The 21,046-nt window shown below is 41.3% G+C and overlaps 1 protein-coding gene across 3 annotated transcripts in view; it reads right to left on the bottom strand.

The window, feature by feature from the left end:
* Positions 1-18,463, bottom strand: part of kalrna (kalirin RhoGEF kinase a) — a 185,556-nt gene extending 167,093 nt beyond the window's left edge. For all 3 annotated transcript variants that reach the window (XM_030787300.1, XM_030787301.1, XM_030787303.1), the window contains exon 1: positions 18,397-18,463. In XM_030787300.1, coding sequence (XP_030643160.1) covers positions 18,397-18,463 — 67 coding nt within the window. The remainder of the gene's footprint in view (positions 1-18,396) is intronic.
* Positions 18,464-21,046: the final 2,583 nt, after the last annotated feature.

The following is a 21,046-nucleotide window of genomic DNA, read 5'->3' as shown; positions in this document are numbered from 1 at the left end:
TACATCCCTAGTAACAGAGCAAGTAGATTATTGGCATTTAGATTGAAAAAGCAACAATCATCTAACATAATGCATAGAATGAAATCCAAGAATGCCAAATGAGATCGCAGAATCTTTTGCAGTTTTACAAATCCCTATATAATAACTCAGACACTTGCACTGAGGATGCACAACTTGAAACATTCCTGGAAGACATAAAATTGACAGAACTAACAGAATCAGTGGCTAAGGAATTAGATGAACCATTAGAGGAATGGGAAATTAAGCAGGTGATCTCCACTAAAAGTCCAAGGACAAGATGGATTTATTAATGAGTTTTAAAAAGCCTTTAAAGATATGTTCTCTTCTGTTATTAAAAGCATACCATCATGCATTTAAATTACAGGTTATGGTCCTATCCTGGAGAGAAGCAACCATAGTAGGAACACATAAAAAGGGTAAAGACCCTACTGAATGTCAATCCCATAGGCCAGTGTCACTACTGAATGGAGACTTGTACATTTTAACATCAATTTGGCTGGACGGGTCAGTAAGATTATCACCCGAATTATCCATCCTAATCAGTCAGGTTTTATTACTGGAAGATATTATGGTGATAATATCAGAAGAGTTCTTAACATAATGTCCCATCAAAAAGGTAAGGAAAAAGAAGCAATAATCTTATCTTTAGATGCCCAAAAGGCCTTTGATTGTGTATCATGGCAATACTTAATTCAAACACTAAAACGGTTTAAATTTGACCCTAATTTCATAAACTGGATACGAACACTTTATTCAGATCCACAGACTGCTGTCAAAGTTAATGGGTATAGATCAGAGAGATTTACATTAGACCACAGATGTGGACAGGGCTGCTCTCTTTCAGCCCTTCTGTTTGCCATTAGTATTGAACTGTTAGTGCAGATTATTAGGGATGATAATAACGTAAAAGGAATTGAAGTAAATAAAGAACAACATAAACTATCCCTTAAAGTGGATGACGTGCTACTATATCTGACAGAACCAACAACAACGATACCACACCTAAAGAAACTCATTACTCAATATGGATATTATTCAGGATACAAAGTTAATGTGGGAAAAACAGAAGCAATGGATATTGGTAATGGTAATGGTAAAATACTGCAAAGTATAAAACTCTAGAGGTATAAATGTGTGTGCGAGTGTGTTTGTCTGTGATGCCCTGTGATGGACTGGCGATCTGTCCAAGGTGTTCCCCTGCCTTTTGCCCTACGAGTGCTGGGATAGGCTCCAGCAGCCCCCCTGACCCTAATTAGGATAAGCTCAGAGAATGAGTGAGAGTGAGTGAGTGATTGAATTTGGTGTATTAGTACTGATGTCGACCAGTGGTCCACGCTCCCTCTGTCTCTACTAGGCCGTATTGAAAGCATACGTATGAATGTTTAGCCCAGGCTGCTTCATTTACTTCAGATGTTACCCATTGTAATCCTGAAATCTGCCTTTGATGTAATCTGGATAAATTGATTTCTCAGTTCATATAGATAAGAAAGCGTCCAGGAATTAGGCTTAAAACATCACGGCTATCTAAGTCAGATGGGGGGCATAAACCTCCTAACATAAGATGTTACTTTTGGGCTGCACAGCCTTTGTGAATGTGGATCCAGAGTAGTACATATACTTAATTTGGAAAAAAAGGCTTAATTTGGAAAAAAATGCACATGCCCAGAACCCCTGCACATTATACCATTTTTGGATGCCCCTATAAAAGAAATGGGACAATGGACTGCAGTTACCTTAAAAATACAATCAACATGTGGGCTACCCAAAACAATCTCACCACTAACAAGCATTGGATATATGAACACCTTCACGGCTAACAATTTAGATACAGGGTTTAAATAGTGGTCAGAACATGGTTTAACTAAAATGCATCAGATATTGAACGCAGCCAGTCTTAGGACATTCGAGCAGTTGAAAATGAATTCAGTCTTCCTTGGGCAGACTTCTTAAGATACTTGCAACTAAGACATCTTCTAACTACACACAAAGAGTGGGAAAAACTCATAAAACCTACCCCAATAGAAAATTCTCTCACTGAATATGACTACGAATACGAAATATGAATGTGAAATACTTTATTAATCCCGAGGGAAATACAAGTGTTGCAAAAACACCGTCAGCACACACCAAACACAACATAGATAAATAAGAAAATAGAATAATAAAAATAAAACAAAGATAAAAATAGACTGTATCTATACATTGTGCAGCAATTAGTAACATAATAAGTAGTCTTTAAATCTGAATAGAGAGGTAGATAGAAAGTTATTGCCATATTGCAGCAGCTATATACATAGTATATAATGAATTTAATGAATATGCCACGATACAGAGCAGTAGTAGTAAGATTATCACTATTGTGTGGTCAGTAGAGAGCATTGTTGTTACATGTGCAATAGAGTGCATTGTCATTGTTACACATTGTGTAAAACGATAATAATAACTGCATAGTGCAATTCTAAACCAGACAACTGTGAGAAGGAATGAGATAGATAGAAATAGTTATTGTCCATTATGCAATTGTCCATTGTCCAGTTGTCCATAGTGCAATAATTATGTTGAAGGAGGAGCAGCATAGGGCATCAGGCGTCAGTCTAACCCTTTGCTGCGGCAGAGAGGGGAGGAGTTGTACAATTTGATGGCCGCTGGCAGAAATGACCCTCTGTATCTCTCAGTGGAGCATTTGGGGGAGATCAGCCTGCCGCTGAAGGTGCTCCTCAGTTTAACAAGCTCATCATGAAGGGGATGGGAGTTGTTGTTCAGGATGTTCACCAGTTTCTTAAGCATCCTCCTCTCTGCCATCACTCCCAGTAAGTCTAGCTCAGTTCCACCTCCTATGACAGAGCTGGCTTTCCAAACAAGCTTGTTCAGTCTGTTAGCACCCCCAGCTTTCAGTCCACACCGCCAGCACACCACCGCGTAGAAAATGGCACTGGATACCACTGACTGATAGAACATCTGCAACATCCTGTTGCAGACATCTAAGGACTGTAGGCTCATCAGGAAGTAGAGCCAACTCTGGCCCTTGGTGTAAAGGGCCTCTGTGTTCTTAGTCCACTCCAGCCTGTCGTCCACATGCACTCTTAGGTATTTGTTGGAGTGGACTACCTCGACATCTTCTCCATGGATGGAGACAGGGGTCAGGGTAGGCTTACTCCTGCGGAGGTCCACGACCAGCTCCTTTGTCTTGCTGACATTCAGCTGTAGATGGTTCAAGCTGCACCACTACACAAAGTTGTTTACCAGTCCTCTGTATTCTGCCTCCTGTTGCCTGCTGATACACCCTACAATGGCAGAGTCATCAGAGATCTTCTGAAGGTGGCATGACTCTGAGTTGTAACTGAAGTCAGAGGTGTACAGGGTGAACAGGAAGGGAGAGAGGACGGTCCTCTGGGGGGGCCCCTGTGCTGCTTAACACTCTCTGACACACAGCTCCCCAGTCTCACTTACTGTGGTCCGTTTGTCAGATAGTCCATTGTCGATGTCACAAGTGGAGCATCAACCCGCATGCTCCTGAGCTTGTCTCCCAGCAATACAGGCTGTATGGTGTTGAATGCACTGGAGAAGTCAAAGAACATGACTCTCACAGTGCTCCGAGCCATGTCCAGATGAGAGTAGGCTTAGTGCAGCAGGTATATTATGGCATCCTCCACTCTGACACATTCCTGGTAAGCAAACTGCAGGGGGTCTAGTGCTGGTCTGACCAGGGGTTTAAGGTGGGAGAGGACAAGCCTCTCCAGGGTCTTCATCACTTGTGATGTTAATGCCACTGGCCTGTAATCATTTAAGACCTTGGGGTGACCCCCCCTTGGGCACAGGGACCAGACATGACGTTTTCCAAAGTGTGGGGACCCTTCCCAGTCCCAGGCTCAAATTAAAGATGCTTTGGGAGACACCACAGAGCTGTTCAGCACATCCCTTGAGCACCTCTGTGCTCATGCCGTCGGGGCCTGCAGCTTTGCCTGAGTGGAGTCTTTCCAGTTGTCTTCTCACCTGGTCAGTTGTGATGGTTGGGGGGAGTGGTGAGGGGGGAGGAGCAGGAGGGACCTGAGAAGGGCTGGAGGGGAACTACATGGTGATTTGGGAGGTGTGAATGGTCGAGGGGCTGGGGGTGAGTGGACAAGGGCTCCAGTGTCAAATCTAATGAAAAACAGGTTTAACTCGTTGGCCCTGGCCACGTTGTCCTCTCTCATATGGCTGCTGGTCGGATTGTAGTCCGTGATTCTCCTCATACCGTTCCACACTTCCCTTGGGTTATTCTGTTGCAGCCTGTACTCCATCCTCCTCCTGCAGGCATCCTTGTCCTCTCTGATCTTAGCACTCAGTGATCTCTGGACCCTCTTAATCTCCTCTTTGTCCCCAGCTCTGAGGGCCCTCTTTTTGTCATTAAGGAGGGACTTTATGTCACTGGTGATCCAGGGTTTGTTATTCAGGAAACACTGTACTGTGCGGGTGGGGTTGACATTGTCCACACAGAAGTTAATGTAACCCGTAATGCATTGTGTTAGCCTCACCATGCGACTTGGTCAGCACCTCCCAGTCCGTAGCCTCAAAACAGCCTCTCAGAGCCCGCGACCATCTCCTGACTGTTTTGGTGGTTGCAGATTGCTGCTGGACTAGAGGCGCATACTGGGGTGAGAGGTGGACCAGGTTGTGATCCAATCTGCCAAGTGGGGGGAGGGCTGTGGAGCTATATGTGTCCTTAATGTTAGCATATAATAAATCCAGGGTTTCATTGTCTCTGGTTGGACAGTCAACAAACTGGGCGAAGTTTGTCATAGTAGAGGAGAGAGTCACGTGGTTGAAGTCCCCAGAAATCGTGATGAAAGCACTGGGGTGCTGTGACTGAAGCTCCGCTGTGACCGAGAGTATGACGTCACCTGCTGTGTTCGTGCCGGCGGATGGCGAAACATGCACAGCGATCATTATAACTTGTAAGGATTCCCTTGGCAAAAAATAGGGATGTAGTCAGCTGCTAAAAGCTCAATGTCCAGCCTGCAGACTTTATCCTTGACAGTAATATGCCCTGGATTGCACCATCTGTTGTTAAGGAGAACAGCAAGCCCCTCTCCTTTCCTCTTACCTCTTCTTTGGTCTCTGTCTGCCCGTATCGTCTCGAAGCCGGTGACGGTAGAGTTGTAGTCTGGGATGTCTTCGTGGAGCCATGTCTCCGTAAAAAACACATGATCTTGCTCTCCTGAAATTCCCCCTGACTCCTCACCAGTGCCGTTAATTTGTCCATTTTATTCGCCGGCGATCTCACATTTCCCATAATGATGGAAGGGTGATACGACTTGTATCTCCACTTCTTCATTCGCTGTTTTATTCCTGCTCTGCAGCCACAGTATTTCCTCAATATTTCTTCTGGAACATGTTGTTTGTATCTCCTGGGGGCAAACAGCATTCGCCATGATAGTAATTCCTCCCAAGTGTAAACAAAGGGAGCCTGCACCCCCCGACATTCGCTTGTATATTGTTGGGCAAAAACGTGTCCCAATGAGCAGGGACATCAGAAAAAACTTCAGTAAAGTGAGCAGAGTGCATTATTAAGAGACTAAAGCACGTAAAAAATGTGAAAAAAGTACTAAAGTAAATAGACAAAACAATACAAACAGGATGGAGTGGTTGCGACAGGCTGCCACCATAGATAACGCCGGAAATATAGGTATTGGTTTGAATTACAAACAGGAAATGAGAGAATAATTAGTAAACTACATCAAATATTTTTGTCTATGAACCTAGACAACTCCTTCAATATAAAGCAAAGATGGGGATCAGAAATAAACATGGGTATAACACAGGAAACCTGGAAAGCAATATGTACAGAAGCAAACCCAGTGACAAATTCAAACTCTTGGAGGGAATTCAAATGGAAAGTAGTCACCAGATATTTTTGAACACTAGAGATAGTGTCAAAGATGGGTCCAACACACACCAGTTCATTTTGGAGAAAATGGATTGATTGGAAACTAATTGGAAACCATATTTGCATTTTTTGGCTATGTCCTAAATTGCGTGTCTTTTGGAAAAAAGGTATTTGATGCTCTTAAGGAAGTGTTCCAGCAGAATATCCCACAAGATCCTATGGTGGCGCTACTGGGAGTAATACCCAATGGCCTAGTGGGGTGGTTTAAGAAATATCTCTTAGGAATACTACTTACGACAACCCTGAAGTGTATTACAGTTAAATGGATTAAACCAGACCCACCAACATATAACTTATGGATCCAAAAGATAGGGGATGTCTACCAAATGGAGTAAATACCATTTATTAAGGCTAGAGAAATCTCTTCGGTCACTATCCACTCTCATTTGTTACCTCTCTGATTTATAACATATTCCTTACTTATGTGGCTACTATTTTATTCTGGAGTGGATCTCTTCTGTTGTTTGGCTACTTAATATTTGAAACTCAGTGTGAAGATTGTATAGATACAGCTGGGAAAGAAAAGGTGTCTTTGTATGAAAATATATTGTAATATTGTTTAAAACTAAATGAAAAATTAAGTTCAAAGAAATTTTCTGTGGACTGTTCATTGGTGAGGTCTAACAAAAACTGTGAGGGAGGAATGACTGCTGTGCCCTGTTCCAGAATGACTCAGCATTTTAAAGTTAGTCACTGAGGGATTTTACCATAGAGTCTAACAACATCCCTAATGCATAAAGAGATCATCAGAACAAACATTCCAATATCTCTAATGTAAGCAACAAATCTTTTCTGTTGAACAATCTCCAATATGGAATTTAAAAATCTGGAAAAGGGTTCTGCTAAAAATCTGTGTCATGCCATACTGGGTAACACATAGCGATTCACCACATCATTGTAAACTTTTGGGTGCTCATGTGCCGATGAAAGTTCTGACATGGTGTATTTGAAATAAAAGTTTGCACAGATTTTTACCACCATTTTCACTTTAACATAGCCTTAACTGAAATAACTGTGTAAAGCAGGCTTTAGCATAGGTTCAACTGTTTTCACTGTGAAAAGGAGGCTTGGGCATTGGCTTAATCTCTGAGCTGTATTTAACTGATAAATTACAATTGTAAAAGGGCTTAAGGATCAGCATAAATCAGTAGTCTTTCAGTTAAAAAAAACAGAAGATTTAGGCTGAACAGAATGCAATCACCTTTACTGACCAGGTCAGTGACAGAGCTTCCATCAGGCGTGGAATGTCTCAAGCCCTCTTTCTTGGGCCTAAGTGAATTCGAATGAAGTATAGATTGTTTCTTTGGAGAACAGATTTCCAAAAGATAAAATTAAGTTAATCTACAAATACTGAGGTTAAGATGTTTTTTTTTTTTTGTTCTCTGTTATTCAGACCTGTATTTTGAGACAGTCTGTAGGGCAGCAGTGGCAAATGTAGTCAGTAAATCATCCATTTGTGATCATCCATTGGCTGCATGGGATACTTACACATGCGTTTTTGAGGGTACCACGTTTTACATCAACAAAACAATTATAGCATTCCTGCACTCTCTCACCAATGTACAAAACACTGCAACATCGACAATTCACTAGATCTAAACTTCACCCGTCTATTTGCATAATCTGACTCCACTTACAAATCCCCTGGTCTCTTACAGAGAGACATTTAAACCAGGGTCTTGTGCTGGGAGGAAAGGTCCAAACAACATCAACCAAAACCCCCAGACTCAGCTTGTTTCACACAGTCTTTATTTTATTGGGAATTAGATTCATGCCATTACGTGGAAATCATATTCTCCAACTTGGGCAAAGTCAAGAGCTTTTTATGGATCCAATGAGCAGGTCTTCTGGCAAAGCCAGTGACTTCTCCAGATGTTCCTGGTAAGCTCTAATGAATGTATACACTGGGCCAAAGCACTGAATTAGGCTTTGGAACTGCAGGGGGTTTCACTGTAATCACTGTGTGTGAGTAACTTGACCCTCCAGAAATAAACTGTGTGATATTATTATAATATACATCATATCCGTCATCAGGGTTTTAATGTGTTCAATAATGAGAAATATACAACAAAATACATACAAAATTGCACCTCACTTTAAGTGAACACTTTTAAGAAAAACTATATTTTAAATTGACTCAGAGGAAGAATCCACAATTGTTCAAACTCTTTATGACTTGACATGCCATTTGTGAAAGACATGAGATGTTAAACAGCTTGATTGAGTGCCTGGTACATCAGGAATTGGAGAAATCACTCCCGTAGTTTAGTGGCTTTGCTAAGCTAAGCTTAGAAAAATGCAACCAGCAGAAACTGGAATAAATGGATTCCAGATCCACATTGTTTCTGATTCTCTGACTGCGTACCTGGGGCACTCTGAAACAGAGCCTCTTTGCATGTTGTCTGTGGTGATGAGTCCTGTCAAGACAAGTCTATCAGAACATGTTAATAAAAACAGCAAAGAGTCACAAAGGAAAACGTATACTGATGAAGTCATCCCTCCCAATTCTACATGCCATCACTCTTCTGACCAGTGAGAAATTGCATAGCTTGTCTTCAGAGACCCACTCTCCATCAGCCACAGCACTCTCACACTGCCTTCCCCTAGACTAAACCATGTTACGTAGTCCACAGGTAAAGGACAGACCAACAACAGCCACAGTCAGGTGGGCTCATGTCAGACATACAGCCCTGAGGAGTTCTTGCACAAACCCCAGTGGGAGTCAGTCCAATGGAAGCACAGCTCAGTTGAACACAACAGTCAGTATCCATGGAGCAGCCCTCTAGAGTGCTATACAGAAAGGCATGTCAGACATGCTCTGAGAAAAAGGGTTGTGTACATTGGAGACTTGCTGAATAGGATCACTTCCAACTTCTTCCTCCTACAAGAATTTGCATTGAATTCATCTGATGTGTAGGGGGACTCAGAAAAGGAGACATCTTCAATAAAGATATCATATAAAAATATTGACATGCACCTCATTCCTCTGTTGCATAAATGTAGCAGGTCTTATGTAAATAAAACTGTCCTTCCCCAGTGTGTGAGAGAGATGACTCCATGACTGTTCATATATTTACACACAATCAGTGTGTCTGGAGCTTTGCATCCCTGATGTAGCTCCAGTGAAATATTACTCGCTAAAAGCTTTAGCCAAGCAGCTTTGCTTTGACAGTGTCTGGCCCTTCTGTTTCTTTGGCTTGTCTAGAGTTTTTCTCTCCCTTTGCACTGACACCAGACCAATCTGGTCAAGAGTTTTTCTCTCCCTGTACACTGACACCAGACCGGTCTGGTCTAGAGTTTTTCTCTCCCTGTGCAGACCAATCTTGTCTAGAATATTTTTTTTTTACCTGTGCATTGACATTAGACCAATCCAGTCGTTAGTGTGCTGTGTTCAGAGCTGCACTTTCTGACCACTGATTTATGCTAAAGCCTTCGTTTCAGAGACCAGAACATCATCAAACCTGTGGTCCTAGAGATTGTCTTTTAGATATTTTACACTTGGTACACTTGGAGAATCAGGTTCAGTATTATCATTGAACTTATTAAGTGAATCACATGGATTTGGAGGGAGTCCAAGATAGCTCATTTTAGACTCGTGTCATAAAATGACCATCTCACACCCATTACCGTATGCAGTCTCATTCAGGACACCAAACTGAAGCTGTCAGAGAAGATGGAGAAATATGAGATGTCTGTTTACAGCAGTTTAGAGTACAGTAAGCAGTTCTCTGGATAGGATGGGCACATCAGAGAGACCAGAGCTTTCTCTGGGGCAAGCTGGCTAAGCAGAGGAGTGGAGGAACATAGCTGACCATGAGCAGGACATGAAATATTCATGGGGGCACTCCAGTTCCAAGCCATGTGACCTTGTGGTAGTCTCTGACTCACTGTAACCCCACTGAGCTGCATGTAAGAGGGGGAGGGCGAGGCTGTTACCTCCCATTAGATGGAAAACAACAAAAAGGTGAAATAAGCTTGGCTCTATTTTAATATCCATTTTCATTTCCGCTTAATATCATGGCTATTACTTCCGCAGATTCCTGATGGAGAGAAATAGTATTGCTGGCTAGACATGCAGCCCAGTTTCCAGTTTTCATTAGGGGAGAACCTAAAGACAAAAAGAGCTTCTCAAACTTTGCTCTGTGCGGGAGGTAAACACATCATTCACCATCATCTGTTCCTCAGAATGGAATATGAAAACGATTTGCATGACTGAGGTGCCATGTGAGTGTTATTGTTGTCACTGAAATCAGTAAAGACTCTGACTCTCAGAGGACTAATTTTCTCTGTGTCGATCTTAAACTGACCTCTCTATTAGTTAGGATGCTGCTGTTCCTGTCGTCCTCACATTAATGCCGTCAGTCGCTAATTAGACGTTAAGAAAGGGCATCGCCACACTTGACCCCTCACTAATTAGTTTACCGCAGACTCCAGGCCGACAGAGGGGGGTGTGGCTATTACATCACATCTGTTCCTATTGGCTACTGTGAGTGCAAACCAATCTAGCCAGAAGGAAATCTGTGAAGAAAATCAATAACTGTTAGAGCAGAGCCATTAAACCAGCTCCACTAGAGAGACAAATGGCAAGCAGAAAACACTGCCGCTAATACCCATCAAAACCCAACATTACCACATACAAATATGGAAAAGACATTAGAGAAACATTCTCCATTTGAGTAGTACGGAGAGATGCCCATCATCAGTCAATAACGTAGTGCTAACTACAATGTTCTGTATTTGGTTATAGGAGCATCAGTAAATGCTACAGTGTTCAAGCTTCCATTATGTGGACATGCAGAGAACATGTGCCAATATCTCAAAATCATTTGGTCTTCAGTCACAAGACTTCCTACATTTCTTTTCCTTTGGTAAGGGCAAATCACTGGCAGTATTAAACAAAGGAAATCAGGACTAAACGACTGACAAAAAATATGAAGCCCATAAAATCAGGCAGAGAGTATTAAAGCAGGTAGACTAGGTTACCTCCTGTTTAATGAAGTTCCATGTCACAGCCAGAAGGGCACTCAGAGAGTGCAGACCTCTGCCAATAGTCCACTCTTCTATGATATTCAAATCTACAACCGCAACCACTATATGTCTAGATATTATTCCAAAACTATTAGAAGAAAAAAGTCAGAATGTATGATTGTGAAAGCTAATTTATTGTAAGAAACGATTAGCGATTATGCGTGTGTTATGCAAGCAAGAATAACCTTTAAATAGACTTATTTTGGTCATATCATCTTGGAGAAAACAGTAAGGATGATTTAGACATTGCTTATTTCGCACATACCTGCTGTATTTGTTTTCTACAGTGATATTTGAGGTGACTGATGCTTTGTTGTATGTGTAGTCGTGGCACACCATTCACTGTAATTACGACAGGTTCATGCATGAGTGACAGTTTCAGTTCATTTTTTCGCCCTGTCTTGCAATGTTAATAAAAGTGGAAAATAATATGTGGATCCACCCCATGACTTGGATCTGCTCCAAAATTTAATGGGTTCTTCCTTGGCGCACGCTACACCCTTCCACCAAGTTTCATGAAAATCGGCCCTGTAGTTTTTCCGTAATGCTGCTGACAAACAGACAGACAAACCAACAAACTGCACCGAAAACATAACCTGGAGGTAATGAATCATTATACACTCAAAATATCCTTAAAAATATATCAATAAATTGAAATATATATCGCCAGCCAAATTTAAAATGAAATAATAACGGAATTCTCTGCAGTGATGCAATGTTAAAATGTCCAGAGACACAGGTAAACTCCACAAAGATGACTTTTAACATTCATATACGATGCATTTGCTGCTGTAAACTCTTCTTTACTTACAAGAGTCACTCATGCCTGTCCTTACACAACTCTGATATATTTCTGCTTTTTTAAGCAACAGTAACATGACCCTGCCTGACTGTTTTTCAAAGAGTTTTTTTTGGCTATCAGGGAAACTATTTTGTGAGTGTAGCATCCCTAATTGCCAGCTGAAGCAACTTGATGTACAGTGGAGAAATAAACATGCTCATCAAAGTTTATGATGACTGGCTAATGTCTAATGTGAACTGGCGAATGGAGGCCATGTTTTTTAAATGATCAGTTTGTCTATGGATTATAAATCTAAGCCTTCAGCAATGACACAAATTCAAAGTTTCAACCTCATCAGAAAAATGCCTTCTGAGTTATTCACTTTTTTAATTTTTTTTTTTATCCAAGCCTTGAAGCACCATCAGCAGGCCAACATCAGCAGAGTTTATCAGGATTAAAACAGAGTAACACAGAGTAGGGTAACAACTGCACATAAAGTCTTGCTGTATTAGGACGCTGTGAACAGAATGCTGAACTGTTGGTCTGAAAAACATCTGAAAAATATGTTATGATGGGCTAGCTGAGTTTAGTCTGTTAGCTGTACATGTAGAGCAGCCTTGGAGGAGGATGTGGTATGATAAAACCATCGAAGGAGAAGTCATTTAAAGATTCTGGGGGAAAATGTAATTGGTGGAAAATGTAATATGGCAAAATGCAAAAATGGTGGATTCTGAAAATAACTTTTGAATTTCATACCTCTACTAATCACAGCAAGCATTTTTTGAGAAGAATAATAATAATAATTCCACAATGCTTGCAAAAACACTGGGGCTCCACATAGTTGTTTGGACTAAAAATAAATATTTCTATTGTTCTGCTTTAAGTTTAAAAACTGCAGTTATCAGCGTTCTGCAAATGTCAGTCCAAATCTTGTAACAATTAATAGAACATGTTAAATATGAAAAATACTAACACCCTAATATTAAATACCAAAAAATACACTGATACCCTGTGTTGTTACTTTGTTTGCCCCTGACAAAAAAAGCTTTCTCTCAGAGGTTGCTAATGTTGTGTTTATGAGGGTGAAAAAACTCACATAGATAAATAGATAGTTTATTTGTCCCCGTTGGGAAATTGGTAAAAAAGACTACAATACTTCAGATATTTAAATAGGATTACAACCAACAGTACAGAACAATAGGCAAAGTGTCACTGCCTCTTTAGCTGTATATACACACACACACACACACACACACACACACAAACCTCAAGGGGACTGCTCCCTCAATTTCACTAAAAGCCTCTTCTTCTTAGCAATGGATCTATGGATTAACAAGAGATGACACCATGGCTCTCCAGGGTGACCTTTGACTCTACACACGCTGACAGAGATGTTACGCAGAGAGACTGACACTCACACTGCCTTTCTCCCTCACTCTCTCCTCTTACTTCAGATCATCACTCAGTCACTCACACAAAGCCTCTCTCATTCTAATTTCTACCCAGCAACTTCACTCCAGCTAATTAACCATCTGCCTCAATACCAGCATCACGCAGACAGAGGGAAGCCCCGACTTTGTTTTCAGGGTGGCAGAGACAGACAGATAAGCTGGAGTGGCAGTGGGCTCATTGTTCCTGCTGACAGTAGAGTATGGCTCCCCATTGTTCTGGTTCATGCTGGTGAGACTCAGCAGCCCAGAGACGCCATTACTTTGGGGGCCTTAGGAGAAGATGGGAGGGGAAGAGGGGGGGGGGGGGGGGGGGTATTGGTTGGGAGAGGAGGAGAGGGAAGGGAGGGGGGTATTGGTTGGGAGCCAAAGCCCTCTGATGCTGCATCAGAAAATCTTGAATGAATCAGAGATCTCTGGATCCAGGCTTCCATGCAGCGCAGTCACTCAAAACACTGACACACAGCACTCATGTGTGGCCTAAACCCAGGATTCAAGATCAATCTGTGACTACTGCTTAAAGGGAAAACAAATGGCTATGTTCTGTTCTAGGCTAGTGGACCAGGCAGGTATATCAGTGAGTCTATCTCTTCCTGCTCTTCCCTGTATCCATATATTTACAGGTACTGTCACACAACAACAGTCCCCCTCAACCATGTTACATTTCACATACAAACTAGCAGCTAGTGATGAGGCTGGCTTCCCATGCATTAGAGGAAGTTTGTGCTAGCTTCACTCAGTTATGGGGGAGACACTTATGAAAGACTATGGTCAGTTGCCCATTCCACATTAGAGAGAAAATAGGAAAAACAAACAAACAAAAGAGATTTTATGGGCATTGTCACACAATACACAATACACTAAATGATGTGCTACGCTCTGCAAGCACAAATTTAATTAGCAATTGTCAATGTTATATCCAATATTTTTAATGAATGTATTTTACATGTTCACTGAGATACAATATATTATTTTCACTGGGTAAATATAATAGACTAAGTAACCGTAGTAAGTTTGTTCACACTGTTCTGGATAAGGCTCACTACTCCACCTATGACTACACCTTGTCTGTAAAACCTTTTCCTCCAGGCAGGTCTGATGAACAGGTCACAGGACACTTTATACACCACAGTAATGACATCAGCAAACAAAATAGCTCAGCTTTTAAGCATATTAAGAAGCAATGCTGAGTAAATTGGGGGTGATTGCTTGAGTGAAATGTTTTCCCTCAGATCTGATTAATTATAACAGAGGTGTGCTGCAGGGCCTTTATTCCTATCCAGAGCAACTCCAGCAGAAACACTTCGGCCATGCACATATCGATTGTTGGCCTATCTCCTGCCGCTCTCACATGACAAGATGGGTGATCCTCTTGTCTGTATCTCCATCTCCATTATTAAGTGAGAAGTTACAGGCTGTGCTCATTTCCCCTGATTGCTGTGAACCATATTATAGCGTTTTGAGATGGGCTGCGAGATTTCCTCAATGCACTCTACTTATAAACAGCAGCCTGAGGTCATAGCGCATCATCAAGGAAAAGTGCCACCAGGCCAAAGCTAGATCAAGAGGAGTGAATTAAAGTTTGCAGTGAAGGTTAATCTGCCTGTTAGCAGTGAAAAAGCCAACTGAGGGTATAAATGCATTTGAACGCCTCTTTGATCCCACCATTGTGATTATCATCCATAAAACACCTCCCCATCAAAGGACAAACACACACTCAGGCTTAGGACCTTGGCTGAGAGGGAACAGGGTGCTCTGTATGATCATTTTTCTTTTCATCCTCTCCTTCTGCCTTTCTCTCTGTCTTTCCCCTGAGGGAAGAGGCTTGTCATGACATATCAATACATCAGTCAGTGAAGAACCACAGCATGCTGGGAGCATATGTCCTCATATCCACTCTATGTCCCAGCATTCATCCCAAGACTATGAGCCTCACACATCTGTAAGTCATTTAGGGTCTCGTTGCAACCAAGAAGGGGCAAGCAGTAGAGCTGGGGTCCTACAGACCTGCACACAGAGAAGATACACTATCCACATTTCCAGGCCTAGGACCCAATTCAAGCTCCCCAAAATTAGGAAAGACATCCTTCACACAATACGCACAAAGATACACTGAATGCTCTCGTGACCCTCTAAAGGAAACTTCCTTGAACCAGTCAGATACAACAAAAAGCTAACCAAAAGGCAACGTTCCCCAAAATTCAGGTTTTCTCCATCCTTTCTACAACACAGAATTATATTTTTTAGAAAACCTCCAGAGTCATTTATATTTATATAATATGTCACATCCTCTGTAATACTTAAAGAAATTAACAGTTCAGAAACTTACAGTTCAGAAGTAAAAAGCTTACAGAAACTAGGATGAAACAGCTAGAACGGACACACAGCGACAGATTAAAAGATAAATACAGCTGGACAAGTCCAGCTACAAACAAAAGACAGAGGCCACTCTGGCATCCGGAAATCCCAGACAGACATGGCAGGGAATTAAAACCATGACCATGTTCCACACAAGGGCAGGGGAAAACCTACACTTGTCTTGCATGGTAGTGAGGTACTGAAGATGGCAAACCAGCTCAACGCCTTCTTTTGTTGCTTTGCGAGTGGCAATAGACTTCCACTGTGATTCCCCCCCCATTATAACCTTACCATCATGGAACCAGAAGGTCCTTCAGCTTTTTAGAGACTGTAACCTGCGAGAAAGCCGGGGCCCAGACAATGTTTGCGGAAGTGTTTTAAAGCACTGTGCTGAACAATTAGCATCTGTGTTTACTGACATTTTTGGGTCCTCTTTTAATCTTCTCAAGGTCCCTTCACTACAGAAAACATCTACAATTCTACCTGTGCCAAAAACTCCCAGACCCATAGGGTCCAACGACTTTAGACCAATAGCATTGACATCGCTAGTCATGAAGTGCTCTGACTGTCTAGTGAAGAGGTACATTGTATTATGAACACAGCACTTCATGAACCCTCTGCACTTTGCTTACCAAGCCTCTAGGGGGTGGAAGATACAATTCTGACTCTTCTTGCACTTACTGCACTCTCACCCTGAGAAACCAAAGACTCATGCCAAGATTTCATTTGTGGACATTTCATCTGCTTTTAACACTATTCAATCCAGTAGTTTAGCAGATATATTGTCTACAGAATTTTCACTCGAAGCTGGCTTGATTTCATGGATTGTTGATTTTCTTAGCTGTAGCATCCAGCAGGTAAGAGCAGGTACATCACTTTCTGAGAAATTGACCACTTGCACAGGCTCCTCCTAGGGATGTGTTTTATCGCCTTTAATGTTTATTTTATATACCAACTCTTGCACTAGCACCTTCCCTAATAGGCACTTTATTAAGTACGCAGGCGATACTACCTTGGTGAGCCTCCTATCTGATGGGGAGGAGGTGCATGGGCCAGTTCTAGACTACTTCCTAAACTGATGTGAGAAGTCAAACGCTCTACTAAACACCACTAAAACAAAGGAAATGTCCATTGATTTTAGAAAGATGCAATCCTCTAACCCTACCTTTATCAATGGGGAGCCAATACAACCTGTTACAAATTACAAATACCTTGGCATTGTGCTCGACCATAAGCTTAAAATGAGACCTGTGGACTGACCTCATAAGCACTAAGACACAACAAAGACTGTACTTTTTAAAGAAATTGTTATCCTTTAATGTGCACAACAAAATGCTTAAAATGTTTTACTTTTATTGAAAGTGTTTTAACCTTCTGCATCATCTGCTGGTTTGGCAATGCTACTGAGGCACAGAAAAAGACGGTAATGATGGCCAGTAAACTTTTAGGGATTACATTACCAAGTATGGAATGCATTTACAGAGACAGAATGATGAATAAGGCAAACAACATTGAGGGTGACAAGAGGCACCCCCCTGCCTCTTCATTTGAATTGTTGCCATTTGGGCGACCATATTGTACCCCTCTATTCACTAAAAATAGATCCAAATTTACATTTGTTCCACAAGCCATTATGTTTTTAAGCAGGTAATGCATATAATAACAAGCAGGATATCTAGATGGTCTGGCCAGCCTAATATGTTGCAAAGTGCGAGGTATGTGTATCTTTGTTGTGATGAAATGCCATGTGATTGTACTGCAAACCAATTTCCCCATGGGGACAAATAAAAGTATCTATCTATCTATGCCTTTATCTGAAACACTTATGCGGGTGTCTGCTCTGATTCTGTCCTTTCATATTTACACAATGTGTCAAACTCAGCTTGTAGGAACATGTGATAAGATAGTATATGGTATCAAAGCATATGTGAATTCAATACGGAAACATTACGTTTATATTATTTATTAGAGGGACACAGAGAAGTCTTTGCTTTGTGGTGCTCAAACTGGGGAGAAGAAGTTTTGGATGGGGGTTGGGAGGAGGAGGTGAAATAGGGAGTGTCACACTTCTCTGAGTGTGTCCCAGAAACAAAATGTCAGGCAGAAAAGGTGAGGGACCATGCTGTGGTGTAGGCTGCCTGGGAGCTGTCACAATTACATCCTGTATTACATTATATTGCTTTGTAATACTCTGGTAGACGCCATCATTTGCTATGAACTGAAAACCCTGTGACAACACTCAAGAAACAGGAGGAGTGTGTCAACATGACAGTCATCCGCGCCCTCAGCATCAGAGCAATGTTTCTGGCGTAAACTGGCCCCATGCTTATCTCACAGGTGAGCCTCTCACCCGCGGAACATTCTGAACGCTGCCTCTTTCGCATGGTGTCTTTGGGCAGCATAAATCGCTGCGAGTGTAGCCCCATCAAGTGCTCTGTTAAGTTACCTTAGCGTGTGCTTCCTGTCCTCAATATGCCGTAATTACGCGTGTTTGTGTGTGAGGGTGTGAGGAATAGCACTGAGCAATTTGACAACGGGTGACAGATCTGTCAAGCAAAAGCCTTTGTGGCCACGGGCAACACTGATATCGGTATTTACCTTTATTTGTTTACAATCCGTGAGAAAATGCAATGGTTGGTAATTAAGCTTATTAAACTATTGTTCTTTAACTGACCGATAAAAAAAATCAGTTCTACAAATAAACGTCTCGTCACAAGAGACCCTTTCTAGCTGTCTTTCAGGCTCTACGCTTTAATCGTTTAAAGCTTCTTGTTAAATCGTTTGTCCAGAAAGAATCATTCAGAGCAAGTAAAAACTCTCCATAGTCATCCCACCTGTTTTGAAAAACGCGTCCGTATCTGAGTCGTTGGGTCCCTCCTCGGTGGCTTCAGCAGAATTCATCTTTTCTCCTCGGCAATTTCACAGCTCAAATAAAACTCAAAATCATAGATCCAGTGAACCGAGTTGCAAAATCAGTGCATCAATAACTCCATTTTTCTGTGGTTTTGGTCATGGCGGCTCACCCCGCAGTCTTGAGTATCCGATATGGATATTAGTCACAAAGCACGACGTTGTATTTTAGGCTATTGTTCACAATCAAGTCTCCTTCGCCTGCCCCGGACGCCACTGGATCTCTAAGCGCAAGTAATAGCTTACACTAAGAGGATGTAGTTTGAATCCTTGTCAACTGCACTGTTAAAAAACAAGCACAAACGCTCAATTTAAGTCAAAATCCGCTGTTTTGAGACCAACAAAGCTCATCAGCATCCTAGTACAATGACACGCAGAGAAAACCGAGGAATCAAATGGATGCATTGAAGCGTATCTTCACGGTGAAAGCGAGTGATGTCACAAAATCTGCATAATTTAAATGGTAAGACTGGAGCCTCCCACTCCCACAGTTTTCGTTTTTAAACTATATTAACCACACCATCTAAGCGCAAAACCACATTTGGAAACATTCTGACAATAAGAATTTGCACTAATATGTAAGTTTGAATCAGTAGGGCGTATTTTCTTAACAATAGCTGAAGCCTCCCCGAACCCTCCCTTTAAACCGTAGTTTACCCACGCCCCCTCCGCCGCGGCATAGTCCGGTTCTTTCACACACACCCCTCCCTCGCCTCCCCCTCATTAAACCAATTCACAAACACGCCTCTTTGTGAGAGTCGGAGTCTTGAATAATCTGTCAAAACATTTGACACCCCGAAATACTGTAAGTCCTCAACTAGTCATTGCAATTATTTCTCATTATTCATGGAAAAGACTGGGCAAGCCAGACTAAAACAAGCCTGTTTAACGAGATTTAGTTTTAGAAAGGAATTCAAAACCAACTGACCTTCAGGCTCAAATCATTTCTTAAAATCCCTTTTCTTTTCTAAAAAGTCTCTTGGTTGCCACAATGTTGCAGAAGAAAAATGGATGAGGTTAGTATGTTAAAGAATGAGTGGACAGTTTGCATTTTATTCATTATATTGTGTTTGACTAAACCACAGTTGAAAAGCTGAACAATTGCACTAATATCTCACTTCAAATGAAATCTAATCCATTAAAACTAAATCCAGTCATTATTTGCATTAAAATATGAAAAGTCAGTCCTCTGTAAAGTCTTTGTATCTACAAACATGTTAATGTCTTTAAATGTAAGTAGATCTGCTCTTCATTCACAAAACACTGCCTCCCCAATTTTTTTTTTCTGTACTGCATCGCATATTAACATAATAATAGTGTGATGTTGCTGCTATCCTTTAAGGGAACAACTATGTATCTTCAATGCACATCAAAAAGGAATAAGTAAATTATATATATATATATGTATGTATCTCTCTCTCTCACTCTCTCCCTTTATATAAATTCTATTCTCTGTAATGTACTAGATATGGTAGCACCATTAAATATAAAAGAATGGCGTAAACACTCAACACCTTGGTTTAATAATGAAACCTGTGTGCTGAAACAAGTGGGTAGGAATTTGGAACGAAACTGGTGGGCAACCAAACTACAGGTTTTCTGCCTTGCCTGGGACGACAGCCTGATAGATTATAAACGCGCTCTCTACACAGCCAAAACTGCGTATTACTTGAAAATAATTAATGTTAACAAAAATAACCCCAGGTTCCTTTTTGATACAGTATCTAAACTTACCCAGAATCACTCCCCTCAAACTAGTCCTTTTACTGCTAACGACTTTGTTGAATTTTTCTCACAGAAAATAGACTTAATTCGTCATAATATTCAAATTAATTTATCAAATCAGACTGCCTGCATGCTCTCCGTTACTGGGCCTAAGATTAGTCAGGATGTGCACCCGATAACCCTATTTAACCGTCTCTCGACACGTGGTCCAAATTGGTGCACTCTGCTAAACCAACCTCTTGCCTCCTTGAACACCTATCTGCTACACTTTACATAGAGCTTTTCTCAGTTCTCAGTCCAACAATGCTAAACCAATGCTAAACCAGTCCTGTTCTATTTCCTTCTCCCAGCTCAGTAGTATTTGGGTTGATAAATGTCATCACTGGCTAAAAAGTCATTTTTCTGTAATGATTTCACATTATCGTGGTACATAATGTAGTTATACCTATTTATGCTTACTGAGACTTGGTTAAGTCCAGGTGACTCTGTTGCACTGAATGAAGCATTGCCTGATTTTAATTATTTTCAGAAGCCTAGAATTTCAGATTGTGGAGGTGGAGCTGTGATTCACCGAGAGAATTTTAAAAGTTCCAATTAGTCACTTTGGAAACTTTTCCTCATTTGAATCATTTGGTTTTATCATAAATGGCAAGGCCCCTCTACTTTGTGTCTTAATCTACAGACCACCAAAAATCTAACTCTGGTTTTATTCAGGAATTTTCTGATCTTTTAACTTGTATTATGCCTCGCTTTGACAGAGTCTTGATTTTAGGTGATTTTAACATACATGTTTGCTGCCCCTCTGGTTCTTCTTTTACTATGGATTTCATATACATTGTGCATTCTTTT

This window comes from Chanos chanos, chromosome 10 (genome assembly GCF_902362185.1).
Source record: "Chanos chanos chromosome 10, fChaCha1.1, whole genome shotgun sequence".
NCBI classification, from domain to species: domain Eukaryota; kingdom Metazoa; phylum Chordata; class Actinopteri; order Gonorynchiformes; family Chanidae; genus Chanos; species Chanos chanos.
This window is presented reverse-complemented; position numbering and strand designations above follow the sequence as displayed.